This window comes from Polyodon spathula, chromosome 24 (genome assembly GCF_017654505.1).
Source record: "Polyodon spathula isolate WHYD16114869_AA chromosome 24, ASM1765450v1, whole genome shotgun sequence".
Taxonomy (NCBI): domain Eukaryota; kingdom Metazoa; phylum Chordata; class Actinopteri; order Acipenseriformes; family Polyodontidae; genus Polyodon; species Polyodon spathula.
Window position 1 is genome coordinate 24,788,383 of NC_054557.1, and position 17,980 is coordinate 24,806,362.

General features: G+C 42.0%; 2 protein-coding genes across 4 annotated transcripts in view; one reads left to right on the plus strand and one right to left on the minus strand.

Moving 5' to 3' along the window:
• ulk3 (unc-51 like kinase 3) overlaps positions 1-813 on the minus strand; it is a 92,623-nt gene extending 91,810 nt beyond the window's left edge. For both annotated transcript variants that reach the window (XM_041226053.1, XM_041226052.1), the window contains exon 1: positions 566-813. In XM_041226053.1, the coding sequence (XP_041081987.1) occupies positions 566-664 (99 nt within the window). In that variant the 5' untranslated portion in view covers positions 665-813. The remainder of the gene's footprint in view (positions 1-565) is intronic.
• A 9,932-nt stretch (positions 814-10,745) lies between these two features.
• Positions 10,746-17,980, plus strand: part of LOC121298804 (threonine--tRNA ligase 1, cytoplasmic-like) — a 58,315-nt gene continuing 51,080 nt past the window's right edge. The window contains exons 1-3 of one of the 2 annotated variants that reach the window (XM_041226031.1): positions 10,747-11,211; positions 12,068-12,154; positions 15,838-16,028. In XM_041226031.1, coding sequence (XP_041081965.1) covers positions 10,855-11,211; positions 12,068-12,154; positions 15,838-16,028 — 635 coding nt within the window. In that variant the 5' untranslated portion in view covers positions 10,747-10,854. Of the gene's footprint in view, positions 11,212-12,067; positions 12,155-15,837; positions 16,029-17,980 lie in introns of both variants that reach the window. The other variant, XM_041226032.1, reaches the window with a different exon arrangement.

Here is a 17,980-nt window from a genome sequence, read left to right on the forward strand (position 1 = left end):
TGAACAGCAACACCCAGCTACTGTAGAGAACAGGGAGGTATGAATGAACAGCAACACCCAGCTACTGTAGAGAACAGGGAGGTATGAATGAACAGCAACACCCAGCTACTGTAGCTGCAGAAGAGGGATATTATTATTATTATTATTATTATTATTATTATTATTATTATTATTATTATTTATTTTACAAAAAACAGCTGCAAAGCGTATATGTTCTAGGGCTTTTTCTTGCATATCATTCATTATTTAATTTGCCGTATGTAACGGGACTGTAGCTAAACATATGGTTTCCGCTAGCATACTCACGAGAACGTTTTGAAAAAGCATAAGGAAGGTTGATAATTGTAACCGTTCGTTAAAGCTCGTAAACATTTGATAAACGCAGACAGTGTGGTTCACTTAGTCTAGGAACACAAGGTGTAACGTCAATCTGGGTACCACTATAATGAAAACACCTGCTGTGTGTCCGAATACACCGTGAGTTCACAGAAGTACGTCCAGAAAGATCCTTAAATAACTTTACTGCGTCTTCACTGTTCCACGAACACCTCCGCTGGGATCTCACCTTCCTGTACGCTTTATACACCGTGGCATAGGTACCGCTGCCTAGCCTCTCAGTCAAAATAAACTCCGCCAATTTCGGAGGGGCGAAGCCTCCAGCCATCTTTGCCCCGTCACACACGAGACATCTACACAAGAAGCGACCCTGGCGTTGCCTGTGGAGCTATTCCGTGCTGCCTGGCACCCAGGTTGTAATGTAGCGTTAAGAGATCGTGTAGCGAGCCTTAAACTTCCTGGAGCAAGACAGAAAATACTTCCTGATTTCAGCCGAAATTAAAGGGACAGTAGCATTTTGTGTGGGCGGATGGTTTTAAAGAGACAGCATACTATAAATAGGGCAGGGTGTAGCTAGGAATGGAAAGTTGAGTGGTCACCAACTTCGGGTGGACGGGCAAGTACCAAAGGTCTTACGTAACACGAAATAGTTTACATTACAAACGTGATTTAAAACAATTAAAACTTTGAATTTATCAAATATCTCACCGAGGTTTGAGCAGAGCAAAGTAGCCAAGACTGAAAATGTATTTGCCGAGTGATGCATGGCGAACATGTTTTGCAGTTTATAACAGTAGTTGCACGTATAAACTACAAATCCAAAGCACACTGCCTAAAACCTACATAAACAAACACACTGTGCACGATAATGCAAAAGCGGTTTTATTTGACAAAAAAGTGCAAACAGAAACTAAAAAAGCTGTATTTTTTTTCTCTCAGCTGTATTGTAATAACTTGTTATTTCTGTAAGTCGACCTGCATAAGGGTCCCTGACAAGCAAAATTTTAAATGTGGCTAAGTTCCTGATGCCTTCAAACTAAAACTAAAATCTTAACTGTACTGAGAATACCTCGTTTCCAGCTAAATCGCTGCTTTCGTTTTCACTGCATTTTGTCAGGTACACTAAACAAAGATATTGCGTTGGCTGAAAAAATGTAACAAGTAGACAAAATAGATTTTGTTAAATAACCTCGAGTGACACATTGAGTAACATGTTCAAGTTTTGTAAACCGTTTAAAATTATGTTGACACACTAATGAGAAAGAAATTTTAATTTCCATATTTTGCTGTCTTTAAAATATACGCAGGAGAAAAGTTAACAGCAAACCTTAAATGACAAAACTCAAGTACGTAATTTGTCTTCATAATTAAGTTTAGATTTTATTATTAGTATTTTTTTTTTTTTTTTTTTGCTGTTCTACATTTTTCTGGGAGATGGGCTGGAAAAACAAAGAAAAGCATTTGTTACTGGTTAATTTATAAACAGGTTGGACAAGACATACTTCTCACATTCCCTTATAGCTACTGTTGATGTGCTCGTGTGATGGATTACTAGTTATAACCTTCTTAAAATAACTACAAGAAGCATTGTTAAAAAACGAACAAAACAAACAAAAAAACAGGTGTGGTTGGTTTCACTGTCGACTTGCAGAGTGAAAGAAAGCGGGCGGCACTTGTATTCGCCCTCCCGAGTCACCATGGTTGCAGCAGTCAGACACGGTCTTAAAAATAACTGGTCATTCTAAACTTGGGGAGAAAAAAAACAAGATAAAATATTTGGCGATTCCAAATAAAATAAAAAAAAATTAAAAAAATGTTGAAAATGATCAATAAACAAATACAAAATAAGTGAGCAGTACAAAGTTTAAGATTAATAATTACTTACCAACAATTGTATCCCATTTTTGGTAGTACAGCTTTTTTTTTGTTTGTTTGTTTTTTGTTTTTTGGGTTTTTTTTTTTTGGATGTTACACGACTTTCCAGTCAAACTTGACTGGGCAAATTCATCCTTCGAGAAAATCAACATTAGTAGTGCGTTTGTAAGTTTGCTGTATTTACTGTGGTCACAGTATCTTACAGAAGCTTCTGATATGAAAATACTGCACCAATGTCAATCTGCATTTTTTTTTTTTTTTTTTTTTTAAGTCATCAAATTAGTACGTAATGTTATGTTTTCTCTGTTCTAAAAGAATAAGACCAAATAAATCAAAACAAAAATGAATATAACTCTGCTCAAAAGATTGACCTCTTTAGCGAGCGGTACTTCTTCCAGCGGAGTTCGTGGAGAGTTTGGCCTACTGTAGTATTTTTTAATAAGGTCTTCCACACTTTCAACCTACTTTGGCAATGCTGATAAAAAAGTAGTGAAACATGATTGAGCTACATATATATATATATATATATATATATATATATATATATATATATATATATATATATATATATGGGAGGGCAGGTATTACTATCATTGTGTGGACAAAATTTGAGAAAATGTCCCTACAAATTAGTAACTCCTGAAAAAAACGACATTGTGGGGACGTCCCCACTTTGTAAAACACCTTTTTAAGAACTAAATATATGCCTTTAAGTGTCAAAATATTTAGTTTGTTGTCGACTTTCACCCTGTGTGGAGTTTTGTCTGACCAGAGTTAGAAATAGCAAATAAAAAAGTAGTGAGAGTCAATGAGAAGTCCCCACAAGTACAGGAATACAAATGTGTGTGTGTGTGTGTGTGTGTGTGTGTGTGTGTAAAAAAAATCATACTATTTCAATTGGCTCTAGTTGAAAATAAAAAAGAAATAGGATATTAATTATGTAACGTGGTATACATACAGTGCCTATAGAAAGTCTACACCCCCTTGAACTTTTTTCACATTTTGTTGTGTCAGTGACTCAGAGTTTCATGGATTTAAATTAGGATTTTTTTCCACTTATCTATACAGCATACTCTACACTGTTAAGGGGAAAAAAGTTTTTATTGAGAAAAAAAAAAAATATATATATATATATATATATATATATATATATATATATATATATATATATATATATATATATATATATATATATATTAAATACAAAACTGCAAGATCATAATTGTATAAGTCTCCACTCCCCCTGAGTTAATACTTGATGGAAGCATGTTTGGCAGCAATTACAGCTGTGAGTCTGTTATGCAACTTTGCATGCCTAGATTTGGCAATATTTGACCATTCTTTGCAAAACTGTTCAAGCTCTGTTCAAGTTCGTTGGGGAGCGTTGATAGACAGTAATCTTCAAGTCATGCCACAAATTTTCAATTAGATTTAGATCGGGGCTCTGACTGGGCCACTCAAGGACATTTCCCTTTTTGTTCCTTAGCCACTCCAGTGTAGCTTTGGCTGTGTGCTTTGGGTCACTGTCATGCTGATAGGTGAACTTCCGTTCCAGTTTCTGCTTTTTTACAGAAGGCAGCAGGTTTTCCCTCAAGGACTTCTCTGTACTTTGCTCCATTCATTTTCCCTTCTATCCTGACAAGTACCTCAGTCCCTGTCGATGAAAAACATTCCCATAACATGATGCTACCTCCACCATGCTTCACAGTAGAGATGGTGTTCTTTGTTGATGCGCTGTGTTGGGTTTGCGCCAAACATAATGCTTTGCATTTAGGCTAAAAAGTTCCATTTTAGTTTTGTCAGACCAAAAAACTTTTTGCTACATGGCATACTTCAAATAGGATTCAATGTGGGCTTTCTTGATTAATGACTTCACCCTACCATACAGGCCAGATCTGTGGAAAGCTTGGGATATTGTTGTCACATTCACACTTTGACCAGTCTTGGCCATAAAAGCCTGATCTAGGCAAGGTCTTGGTGGTGCCATACACCTTCCACTTCTTAATAATCGTCTTGATCATGCTCCAAGGGATATTCAAGGACTTTAATATTTTTTTTATACCCATCCCCTTATCTTTGCCTTTCAACAACTTTGTCCCTGAGTTCTTTTGAAAGCCCCTTGGTGCTCTTGGAGTCTTTGCTTTGAAATGCATTACCCAGCAGAGGAACCTACAGGAACTGCTGAATTTATTCTGAAATCATATCAAATCACTACAGTTTAACACAGGTGGAATCCACTTAACTTGATGTGTGATTTTGAATGTGATTGGTTACACCTGAGCTCATTTAGGATTGTTATTACAAGGGGGGTGAACACTTATCCAACCAAGCTATTTCAGTTTTTTGTTTGAATTAATTTTCTACAAATTCCTAGAATATTTTTTTCACTTGGAAGCTGTGGGGTAGAATGTGTAGATAAATGAAAAAAAAAACTATTTTAATGCATTTTAATTCCAGACTATATGGCAACAAAAGGTGAACATTTTGAAAGAGGGTGTAGACTTTATATAGGCACTGTATATCTGTATCCGTCCAACACATCACAAGGCTATTAAATCTGTCAATTTTAATAACATTTTAATAAAATTAAATCATAAACTCACCTCTGTCTTCCTGGTATTTCGGATTGGGGTTTATGTATCTTTTGCCAAAATGTGTCTGACATTTCTGTTAACTTTTGTTTTTTAATAAAAAATTATCTTAACTTAAAAAGAACCGATTTAAATAGACTAAAGATATGTGTACCCGATAGGATTTATCAGTTCCATTTAAATGAGGCAGTAGGGACCTACTAACCCTACCAGCAGGTTTTGCAGGTCATTATCATCTATCAGGTGTACCCCTTCCACCTGGAGGTTTCAGCTCAAGTACCCCTTTACAATTTTCACTCAACTGAACAGTACCTCAGTTGCAATAAAATGGAGAATAATATAATGAACCCCCCCTCCCCATTTATTTAACAAATCATTTAATGTCACAACAACAGTTTAGGTGACAAACTGCTGGTTTAGGAGAATAACAAACAGTAGCCTTAAATCTAAAAACGTTTAATTACAAGTATTTGGCTGCACAGAATTAAAAAGACAGGTATTTGGTAATCTTTTTGAAAACTATTGTATTTGCTTTCTATTCATCAAAGTTAGTATAAATAATAAAAAATAGTGTAGCACTGTAAAAAAAAAAATTTGTTTTTTACATTAACATTTACTTCCCATCTCTGCATAACTGTGTGACATTTAAAATGTTTATCTCAAGATAAAACCTCAAGATTGTGATCAAAAAACACTTTGCATAATGATTTCCATTATATGAGAATAGATGTTGAAATTCATGCTGATTTGAACTCGGTTTTCACCAAGATAAGCACCAACTAAGATGTAGCTAAACTAGTGTGATCCATCTGCATCTCCATCCATTTGCATTGTTTTCCATCTGATGATGTGGATGTCCCAGCGCATCAGCATGATAACCGTCTGGTTTGAGCGAAGTAGGGTACATCTCTGGGGTCTTCAAGTGGGCACCTTCCATCCTCTGTTTCATTGACTAGCCCACGACACCTCAAGAGGTCTCAACAGTGATTCTGGCGTCCCAGCATCACCCCCCTCCATCCCCATTCAGCTTAGCCCAGCTTACTTACCCGTACATCAGCGTTGCTTTCTTTCTATTGTGCTTGAGATCCCCATCCAGAATCTTTCCGTCTCAACCACAGACAGTGGCTGCTCACTGTGTGATGCAACTTGGCCACTGAACCCGATGTCTCTGAGAAACCGGGTTGTAGAGTGTGCCACAAATCCTCGACAACCCACCTCCACTGGGTAAACTCAGACTCTCCATCCTCGCTGTTCCGCTTCAGCAGCTAGTTGAGCATACCGAAGTTTCTTCCTCCCATGGTACTGTTAACTCTACCAGATGAACAAGGCGTGCTGATCCAGACCAGAAAACAATGTCTGGTCGAAGGTTAGTGGTGAAAAAATAAGCCGTTGACCAACATCTGCCAGCATCTTCCAGTCTCTAGTAACTTCCAATTGTCCTGAGCGAGGCTTGATTTTAACACCTTTTCTGGTGATTGCTCTCCTGGATGGAGGAATATTGTCTTTTGTGTGTAATGCTTTGATGGAACTGGTGGCAACTTATTGGTCAGGTTACGCTTGTCTTCCAATGCTAATGCCAAACATCGCAGCACCTGGTCATGGCGCCAAGTAAACCACCTTGGCTAAGACCTAACTTACATCCTGTCAAAATATGCCTTAATGTCGCAGGTAATGAACACAAAGAACATGAGGGATCCTCACCCACCCAGAAGTTTAGGTTCTGTGGTGATGGGAGAATATAATATGCTGATCTGATGAGGAAAATGATCCTGCTCTGTTCCATTGTCCATAGGTCTTGCCAGCTGATCTTGCGTTGTTCCACACTCTCCCATCTCATCCATTGTCCCTGCTTGGCCTGGGAAATGACCTTTGCACACCTGATCCTCTCCTCCTGCTTTTGCACCTCATTGACTACCAGCTTCCTTCGTTGAGCTGGGGTTGCCTTGTGCCATGTAGGAGGAGCTGAAGTGAGACCAAAACCTCCTTTTCCATGCTGAACTTGCCCCAAAATATCTCCGATTTGAATGGCAGCCTTAGCATCTTCCATAGCTTTCTTTGCCGTCCATTTTCTTCCAGTTTTCAACACAGGTGCTGCCTCCCTTACGCATTTGTCGCATGAATCTAGTAATGTAATTTCCAGTCAGACTTTGGCACAGATAAACTCCTCAGTTAGAGTAGAGATTGGCAGCTGCAGTATTCCTTTACCATAAAGTCCCACTCTGCTGAGGCAGTGTAGAACTCCCAACCATATCCTGACGTTGAACTGATTAAGGCTTTCAGCTTCTCAACTGTTGTCAAGGAAACCTCGTACACAGTCAGTGGCCACAACAGTCTTGGCAGTAGACCAAACTGAAAACACCAGAGTTTCAGTTTCCCTGGTAAAGCGCTGCTGTCTATCCTCTTCAACCCTTCCACTGCTTGTTGTCAACTTCTCCCACACAAACTGTGTACCTTAGATCCTCGTCGTACCATCTCCCTAGACTTTTCAATGGGTTCTCGGACATTGTTGGTATTGCCTCATCATGTATGTAGAACCTTTTATCTACTACTTTACCTTTAATTATAGAGATGCTCCTTGATTTAGTGGGCTTGAATTGCATTTGTGCCCATTCAATGTTATTGGTTAATTTGCCCAATAACCGATTACTGCAGGCTACTGTTGTAGTCATTGTTGTCATGTCATCCATGTATGCTCGAATTGATGGTAGTCGCATTCCAGAAGCCAAGCACTCTCCTCCCACTACCCATTTTGATTACCTTATAATTATTTCCATTGCCATGGTAAAAGCCAGTGGAGAAATGGTACATCCTGCCATTATTCCAACTCTAGGCATTACCATGTAGTGCTGAATTTAGAAGCGAAAAAATAAATTGTAAATCTACAAAGTAGGCGGTCTCTTATCATACTTCATATTTCCCCGACCCCTGGGGTAAGGAACTAGTGAGCATTCTCTTCATGCTCACTACTAAAATCAAGAAAATCACCGGCCAAGGGTTTGTACGCCACCCCGCCGCCAGATGCCGGACGTTGCCTCAAAGGTGTTTTATAATAGGATTTCCCATAGACGTTTTTCAGGGTGCTATAAGAACATAAGAACATAAGAAAGTTTACAAACGAGAGGAAGCCATTTGGCCCATCTTGCTCGTTTGGTTGTTAGCAGCTTATTGATCCCAGAATCTCATCAAGCAGCTTCTTGAAGGATCCCAGGGTGTCAGCTCAACAACATTACAGGGGAGTTGATTCCAGACTCTCACAATTCTCTGTGTAAAAAAGTGCCTCCTATTTTCTGTTCTGAATGCCCCTTTGTCTAATCTCCATTTGTGACCCCTGGTCCTTGTTTCTTTTTTCAGGTCAAAAAAGTCCCTTGGGTCGACATACCTTTTAGAATTTTGAATGCTTGAATTAGGTCGCCGCGTAGTCTTCTTTGTTCAAGACTGAACACATTCAATTCTTTTAGCCTGTCTGCATAAGACATGCCTTTTAAGCCCGGAATAATTCTGGTCGCTCTTCTTTGCACTCTTTCTAGAGCAGCAATATCTTTTTTATAGCGAGGTGACCAGAACTGAACACAATGGGGTTTCAAGAGTCCCCAAGACTTGAAAATTGGTACGGGGGTCCACCTCGGGGGCCCCTGTCGATCCCTCCAAGTGAAATGTCCCCGGCTGGAAAGGACCCCAATTTAGACTTTTTTTTGCCAACCAGGAGCTCAAAAGCTATTGGAAATCCAACCTTGACATGCCATCATGCTGAAAATGTGAACATTTGTTGAAAATGTAGCATTTGAAAACAGATGGCTCCCTGTGAAAGAGGGGCCCCGACATGACCCTAGGAAGTTCAACCCAGGTTCTAGGGCCCGGGGTGATTGAGATATGACTCCGAGAAGGGTTGTATTTGAACATTTTTGACGGTGTATCTCAGGTTCTGTGGAGGTTAGGAACTTGATTTTTTTGCGGCGTCATGACTCGAGTTTTTGGGTGAACCAGGTGGTTTGGGGTGCCCCCCTGAGTCTATATCACTTTCAATGGTGGTTCTACTTGCTCCGGTTCGAGAGATATGCATGAAAATGTGTTTTTCAATGAGGCTGAACACCCTGAACTCCCTGAAAATATTTTTTGCAAAGAATTACAACAAATTCATGGCATGTTACATTCAGGCTAGTTCCTTGAGTCTAGAACCATTTGAATGGTGGTTCTAGGTGCTTCTGTTCCAGAAAAATGCACTAAAAGAGAAGGCTTAAGCATAAGGCAATAATGTGATTTGTGCCACCTGAGGACGGGTGCTTCTGGATTCATTATCTGCATGTAATACAGGTGCTATGTAGCACTTTTCAGCCTAGTGCATGCGTTTGTTACTTAATTAAGTAATTTAGGGTACAGTTGGAACCAAAAAACAAAAATCTCCTTATTGTTTCTTGCTAATTCTGCATTTGTTATGTGCTTCTCCAGGCAGAATGTATGTATTTTATTAAGTGGTGTGTAGTGTAGTGACTACATCTTCTTTACAGTGAGTGTAAAGTGAGCAGTTTTGTTCAAGAAATGTATAGCCAGGTATGTCCGTGCAGGGGCTTCATGGTGGGTGTATGCATGCAGGGGTTGCATGGTGGTGTGTGCGTGCAGGGGTTGCATGGTGGTGTGTATGTACAGGGGTTGCATGGTGGTGTGTGCGTGCAGGGGTTGCATGGTGGTGTGTATGTACAGGGGTTGCAAGGTGGTGTGAGTGTGCATGGGTTGCATGGTGGGTGTATGCGCGCAGGGGTTGTATGGTGGTGTGTGCGTGCAGTGGTTACTTGGTGGATATATACATGCAGGGGTTACTTGGTGGGTGTATACGTGCAAGGGTTGCATGGTGGTGTGTATGTACAGGAGTTGCATGGTGGGTGTATGCGTGCAGGGGTTGCATGGTGGTGTGTATGTACAGGGGTTGCATGGTGGGTGTATGCGTGCAGAGGTTTCATGGTGGTGTATGCGTGCAGAGGTTGCACAGTGGTGTGCATGTGAAGGTGCTGCATGGTGGTGTGTGCGTGCAGGAGTTGCATGGTGTTCAGGGGTTGCGTGTTGATGTGTGGGGGGAATGCAGCTTTGGCACAAAAGAGGGGGTGGGAGGTGAGGGCATATAAGGGGGTGCAGGGAAAAGACTAGGAAGGGCAGGGTAAAAGAGAAACTACTACAATCATTTATTTTCACTTTCGACTCCCAAGTCCCCTTTTTTTATTTTATTTTGTGATTATTTAATTATTGTCAAAATAAGCAGCCTTCATCTACTCATGGTTGCAGTCCCGTTTCTGTCCCCCAAAGAACCCGAAATGCTACAATATAGTGATGGACATTACATAAGCAAATGAGATGTCCTTTTTGGAGTACCATGTTCCTTCTCAAAAATTTGTTTTAATATTAGCCTTTAATAAAGGAAAACAGTTGCTTTAATTAATTTGCATGCATCTATTTCAGTGCAATGTAGTTTCTTCATTGGAATAAGAAAGACGTTTTTTAACATTTATATTGAATTTCAGTTTTTTCATTAAAAAAATAATGTTTTCTGGGGCGAGTAAAAAAAAAAAATAAAAAATTAACTTTGTATCATGTACTAAGGGTTACCCTTAAATTAATTCACGATCCAGTATCCTGTGACAAAATTGCAATTGTGTATATATTTGATATTAAAATATATCGCGCAAACGATCATAGATGCTATTTGAAAGAAAAAAGTACACCGCTACAGAAAAACTATTCTTACGTTCGTGCATAACATAATTCATACAAAGTAATAACCAATAGTTTGTTATATTAGTACATTAAAATATCACGTTATGTTTTAATTGAAAGGTTGTGGAACGCAGGTCTCTCGCTCTCTTTCTCGCTCTGATCGCAAGGTTAAAAATGCCTGCGAGCTTTTCCGCTCGTGTGACGACATATTCATTGTGACAGACATGGACCAATCAAAACGCCAGACTGTTATGCTGTTCCATCCCAAAAACCGGGCCTGTGTCATGCCCCACTTACTCCATCCCACACAACAGCTTCGAGAACGAGAGGCATTTAGTTGAGAGGTTAAATGAACAGGGATTTAAAAATGGCAGACTCCATAGCTGCACGTTTGTCTGTACAGGAGAAGCAGATATCTCTGCTGAGCCAGGAGATCGGGAGGCTGTTAGCCGCGGCCGGGGCCGAGGGAGCAGCTTTACCCGCCTGCTGCAGCCCGAGCAGCCCTGAGCTGGACATCCTCCGAATCGAGAACGAGAAGCTCCGGTACCGAATCTTGCACCTGCAGCGGAGCATACAGACAGAGCTCGCCCGGGAGACAGCCGAGCAGGACAGCAAGGAGGTTACGAAGAAAAACGAAGGAGAAGCAACAGGGAAACCGCAACTGGAGAGGGGCAAGGACAAAAAAGTGGTCGAGAAAAACACACAGGTACCGCCACCAGGGAAACTGTTATACAGTATTGTATTCATTAATAATAGTAGTATTGACAGAAGTACTGTAATATTAGTAGGCCGTGCCAGTGACCATGTGATCATTCAAATACAGTATATATAGTTATACAGCTGTCCAGAGTAATGCATGGGTCACGTGCGCGTGCGATCGAGTTCTATATATCTATGTCATCTGTAAACTAGCCAACAACCGGTACCGCACTGCAGTATATTCAGCACGTCTTGTGCCACAATGGACAGCATTGTGAGCGCGTTGGGTGTGGACTCTTCTGAGTCTGATTGCTTCATATACAGTATCTGTCACCTTTGAGACGGTTCCTATAAACACGTCCATTATTTGTACAAGCACCTGCTAATCAAGCATTTATTTAATCCCTGTCAGTCAGGGCTGCTGTCTTGCCCATCATAACTGAAACTGACTTTCTAACTGCAGCTGGGAGATGCAGATTCTATGCAAATGGCTTTCTTCAGATAATCCCAATATTACTGTAGAGCTGTTACCTTGCCAGTCGAAGAGTAAATAGCTTCTAATGCTAAATAGCGTTTTTATTGATTTGTTATGCATGTTGTTTCCAATGATTCTGAGAAGCTCTTGTTTCTGGTGCGCCAATGCAGAGATTTGTACATAATGTTTCTCTATTGAAGAGACCTCCGAACTATCACAAACAGGGAAGAGTAATAAAAAGAAAAACATGGCATTCGACATAGTGACAGATTACCAGCAGCTGTTTAAGAACGGCTTTCAAGTGTTACTGCATTCCAAATCCCTAGACTAGCACTATTCTTTGTGTAGTCGCCATCGTATGACCCCTAGCTTCTTGTGCTGCTTGCAGACCCCTCCCAACACCTCAAAGCAGAACGGGAAAGACAAGAAGGAGAAGAAGAGAGAGAGCAGTGGAGGAGAGGAGCACTTGGGAGAGGTAACTCCACTAGCTGGGAGGGGAGATTTGTCAGTAACGGCTAGCAAGGTCAGAGCACAGGAAGGACACCACCACCCTAGCGACTAGCAAGGTCAGAGCACAGGAAGGACACCACCACTCTAGCGACTAGTGACATCAGAGCACAGGAAGGACCACCGCTCTAGCGACTAGTGAGGTCATAGCACAGGAAGGACACCATCACTCTAAGAACGTAAGAACATAAAGTTTACAAACGAGAGGAGGCCATTCATCCCATCTTGCTCGTTTGGTTGTTAGTAGCTTATTGATCCCAGAATCTCATCAAGCAGCTTCTTGAAGGATCCCAGAGTGCAAAGAACAGCGACCAGAATTATTCCGGGCTTAAAAGGCATGTCATGTGCAGACAGGCTAAAAGAATTGAATCTGTTCAGTCTTGAACAAAGAAGACTACATGGCGACCTAATTGAAGCATTCAAAATTCTAAAAGGTATTGACAATGTCGACCCAAGGGACTTTTTCAGCCTGAAAAAAGAAACAAGGACCAGGGGTCACAAATGGAGATTAGACAAAGGGGCATTCAGAACAGAAAATAGGAGGCACTTTTTTACACAGAGAATTGTGAGGGTCTGGAATCAACTCCCCAGTAATGTTGTTGAAGCTGACACCCTGAGATCCTTCAAGAAGCTGCTTGATGAGATTCTGGGATCAATAAGCTACTAACAACCAAACGAGCAAGATGGGCCGAATGGCTTCCTCTCGTTTGTAAACGTTCTTATGTTCTAAAATATATAGACAAACAAAACGAATAGACACTGACAAAACAGGGTGGACGAATGCTACACAAAATAATTGATATTTATAATTACGCTTCTCTCTCTCTCCCCAGTTCTCTACTCCGGAAACACACAACCCGAGTGTGAAAACATGCTGCTTTTAGCAGCTGTACCGAGACTCGACTGCTAATCAATCATTCAATTGGAGTCGCGGTACAACTGCACGTGAATTAATAAAGTGCAATTCCCCGTGCTCACATATTATTACCTTTTACTTGCACGTAAAGTGCTGTGCAATCCTCGTGCCTAAATATAAATATACATTTTAAACACTTGTGTTACACAGATCCGTTTATATCCTGTGTACCAATGACTATACACCAACATTAACACACAACATATAACAGAATATACACACAGGGGCAGGCACTTAGCCACAGACCCATATTGATTCGGCTTCATTTGTTTAACCACTTTTTCTTTGTCCAGGTTTAACACCTGGGCTTCAAGACTGTTTCTTATGTATAGCGCTACCCCTCCTCCTCTTCTGTCCTGCCTGTCTTTCCTATACAGTGTATACCCACAAATATTATATTTGTCCCCATCACTCTCAGACAACCACGTTTCAGTAACACCTATCACATCATAGTTACCTGTTAGTGCAGTAGCTTCAAGTTCTAAATTTTTGTTTCTGATACTTCTAGTATTTAGATAAGTACATTTAATGGTTGTCTTACCTGAGTTGTTGTTCTTGTTTTGATGCGGTCTCCCTTCTATTTTTTTTTGTTGATTTCTCTACCCCCTTTCTAGTTTAAATGATTCTGAACCTGCTAGAGGATCTTTTCTCCAAGTAGATTGGTTCCCTTTTTATTTAAGTGCAGTCTGTCCCATCTATACAGATAGTCCTCGTTGTAGAATGTGGTCCAATGATCAAGATAGGTGAAGCCTTCCCGTGTGCACCACATCTTCAGCCATGCGTTTTGATTAATTATTTCCAGCTGTCCATATGGTCCTTTGCAAGGTGCCGGTAGTATACCAGAAAATACCACAGTTTTGGTTTTCTCTTTTAATTTCCTTCCTAGCTCTCTGAATTTGTTTTGCAGGGATTTTGGTCTGTCTCTTCCAATGTTGTTTGTGCTGACGTGGACGACTATTACCGGGCCGTCTCCTGTTCGTTCTAGGAGCCTGTCCACGTTCTCAGTGATGTGCTTGGCCGAGGCTCCCGGAAGGCAGCACACTGTTGTAGTAAGGGGGTCCAAACTGCGAATTGAACTTGCTGTGTTTCTCAATATGGGGTCCCCAACAATCATGACCTCCCTTCTTTTTGCTGTCTGGTCACTAATGACAATAGGGTCCTGGATGTTGTTCCTTTCATTCTCTTGTTGTTGGTTCTGCTCATCAAAATTTTGAAGTGACTCAAATTTGTTGGTTGTTTTGATTTCTTGTGGTTGTGTTTGACAAAGTTTCTTTTTTTCCCTGCTTCTGCCTACCTGAACCCAGCTGTTCTGACCTTCTATCTCCCTGGTGGCTTTCATTCTGTTAGGGGTGGTACAGACTTACATGAATTGTGGGTGTGTCAGCTCCTCAAGATCCTGCTGCTGTCTCATTTCTTCCAGCTCCATTTCTAGCATACTTACTAGTTTATGCAAATCCTGGATCGTGCGGCACTTTACGCACACTTGGCTTAGCTCTGCTGGGTTTTCTCGGATTTCCCACATCATGCAGATGTCAGATTACTGGCTTGAAGACCAAGTTTAGTTTCTTCTGCAGCCATCAACCTGCTTTCAAACTGCTTCTAAACTGCTCTGCACTTTTCCACGTCTGTTCTTCTCCCACGCTGTTGCTTCCACCCTAGTGACTAGCGAGGTCAGAGCACAGGAAGGACACCACCACCCTAGCGACTAGCAAGGTCAGAACACAGAAAAGACACCACCACTCTAGTGACTAGCGAGGTCAGAACACAGTAAGGACCACCACTCTTACTACACACACTTGATTAGATTACAAATTAGAATGGAACAATGATATTTTTCTCCATTACCATAACTTTTTTTGCATGTGACCCCAATGTCACTTTTTTAATGCAGCATTTACAGTATTTCAGTTTGTTTTTTAAATTGTATTTTATACTGATACTGGAAAGCAGTTAGTTTTGGTTGAAATATAAATGTGCATTTACTGTGCACTATTTATTGTGCTGTGTTTTGGGGGATTAAAAGAGTGATGACCAATGCCTTGATTTACTAACTGCGGGTTCTGCTGAGAATATTTAGGTTCTTGTTTTTTTAATTGTAACATTACTTCAGCATGTTCCCATGCCACTGTTTTAAACACATCCTGGTGCATTTCTGTAGGTCTCATGGTCTGATTGCAGTCAGTTTGAACTGCAGCAAGGATCTGGACCATGAAGCAGCAGCAGCTGTTGATGTCAGGCATTGTCTGTGAGATCTCGTCATATTCTTAATTGAAGTATAAAGTACAGGCAAAGAACTAAAACATCTTTAACAGAGGAACGGGCCAGCTCTGAGATTGCTAATGGGAGGCAGGGCTTGAAACCCTCCTTCGCCCTGCAGCCAGTCCTGGGTTTCAGAACCTCCCATGTTTAGGTATATTATTAAAATAGGCCCCTGATACACCTGCTCTGTAAGGCATTTCTCTTCACAGCGTGAATTAATCACACCCCTAGAGTTACTAGCAGGAGTTGTTCTTGCAGCTATAAGGGAGGAACCGTTTGTTTCATATCAAACTCCTGGCTCCTGATCACTAAAATAATGCACTTAGCGGAAGCTGGTACTGAAACCCTTGGCACTTCTTTAGCCAGTAGTTCATTATATTTAATTGGGACAGATTGTGGGTGAAAGTCAGTAAAAACTAGTTTTGGACCACTGGTGCTTGCAGAAGCTGAGCGGGTGTCCTATGTCTTCCTGTCAGCTCCACCCCTGGCCAGCGTACATCGAGGATCGCTTGAAGCTGTACAATGAGCTAAAGAAGGAGAGTGACTCCATCCTGGCAAGCAGAGCGGCCACCCACAGCAAGCCCATCACCGTCACACTGCCTGATGGGAAACAAGTGGAGGGCCAGGCCTGGAGGACCACGCCCTACCAGATTGCCTGGCAGATCAGGTACCTCCCTGAACCCGAGTACGGCCACCCCTGAGCACACATTCACTGTGCTGCTCTAGAACACAGCCTCCCCTGAGCACACATTCACTCTGCTGCTCTAGATCACGGCCTCCCCTGAGCACACATTCACTGTGCTGCTCTAGATCACAGCCTCCCCTGAGCACACATTCACTCTGCTGCTCTAGAACACAGCCTCCCCTGAGCACACATTCACTCTGCTGCTCTAGAGCATGGCCTCCCCTGAGCACACATTCACTGTGCTGCTCTAGATCACAGCCACCCCTGAGCACACATTCACTGTGTCGCTGTAGAGCATGGCCTCCTCTGAGCACACATTCACTGCTGCTCTAGAGCACAGCCTCCCTTGAGCACACATTCATTGTGCTGCTCTAGAGCACAGCCTCCCTTGAGCACACATTCATTGTGCTGCTCTAGAGCACAGCCTCCCTTGAGCACACATTCATTGTGCTGCTCTAGAGCACAGCCTCCCCTGAGCACACATTCACTGAGCTGCTCTAGAACACAGCCGCCTCTGAGCACTCATTCACTGTGCTGCTCTAGAGCACGTCCTCCCCTGAGCACACATTCACTGTGCTGCTCTAGAACACGGCCTCCCTTGAGCACACATTCACTGTGCTGCAGTGTAAGACTTAAGTGGGTTCCTACCTAATACCTGTCAAACTTCTGTGTTTGCATTATTCTGTCTCCCTTTCTTCCTCAGATAAAACTTTAAATCTGCATTTTTGCTTGTTTTGGAATGGTGTTGCCTTGTTGCGTACATGTAGTGATGGTATCAGAACGCTAGGTAATTACTATAACCCTGGTTTCCTGAAAAAGAATGACAACCATTACCGAATGGGAAGAGCGATCTCTGACCGTCAATCACTGAGCATATATAAAAAAGCTTCCCTGGGGGAAATCCCTCCCACCTCCTGCTGAAGAGGGATGCCCTCACAGTAACATACTACCATTTTCTTTCAAAATTAGAGGTCATCTGGGGACACAACCTCGAAGGGTAATGGTTGTCAATCTCTTTCAGGGAACCAAGGTTATGAAAATAACCTAACGTTCCCTTTCAGTGTCATGACAACCATTACCGAATGGGAAGCTGTGCCAAAGCTGTCGTGGCTCCAGATTTCCGACAGTACAGCCTCACAGCGATAGCCACAGAGCCCACATGATGCCTAAGGGCATGCCGCCTGCAACACCCTAGAGCCCAGAGAGGGTCTCGCTCGGTTTGCCACATCAAGGTGGTAGAAATGCGCAAATGTCTGACTACCTGTCCATGTAGCAGCATTGCATAGCTCATCTAAGGAGGCGCCATGAAGGAGAGCCCACAAAGTTGCCCTGTCTTGGACTGTCTCCAGGATGCCGTCCTATCCAGGTAACAACGCAGAGCCCGAACTGGGCAGAGCGTGTGCTGTCTACGGTCCTCCTCTGACTTGTGCGGGTGAGGTCTGAAAGTTTCCAAAACCACTGGTTGGTTAATATGGAGTGAAGATACCAACTTTGGCAAAAAGGCTGGATTTGTTCTTAGTGTTACCCGTGAACCATTTCCAGTGAAAGCCACACGTGTCATCGATGGACAGCGCATGAATCTCACTTACTCGTCTGGCAGACGTAATGGTTATTAAAAACACCACCTTCAAGGAAACAGGGCACAGTTCTGCTGATGCCATGGGCTCGAATGGGGGACCCATAAGGACCCACAGTACCAGTTCCAGATCCCACTTGGGGATCATACTTTTCATGGGAGGACGAAGCTTCCGAGCCCCTTTAAGAAATTCCACTGCCAGGAAATGTGCCCCAGGAGACACAGAGTCAGTTTTGTCATGGCACACTGATATTGCTGCCAGGTATACCTTCAAAGTGGACGCTGATTTTCCTGCGTCAAACAGATGTTGTAAGTAGGTTAATATTGTTTCAATAGGGCAGGTCACAGGATCATGACC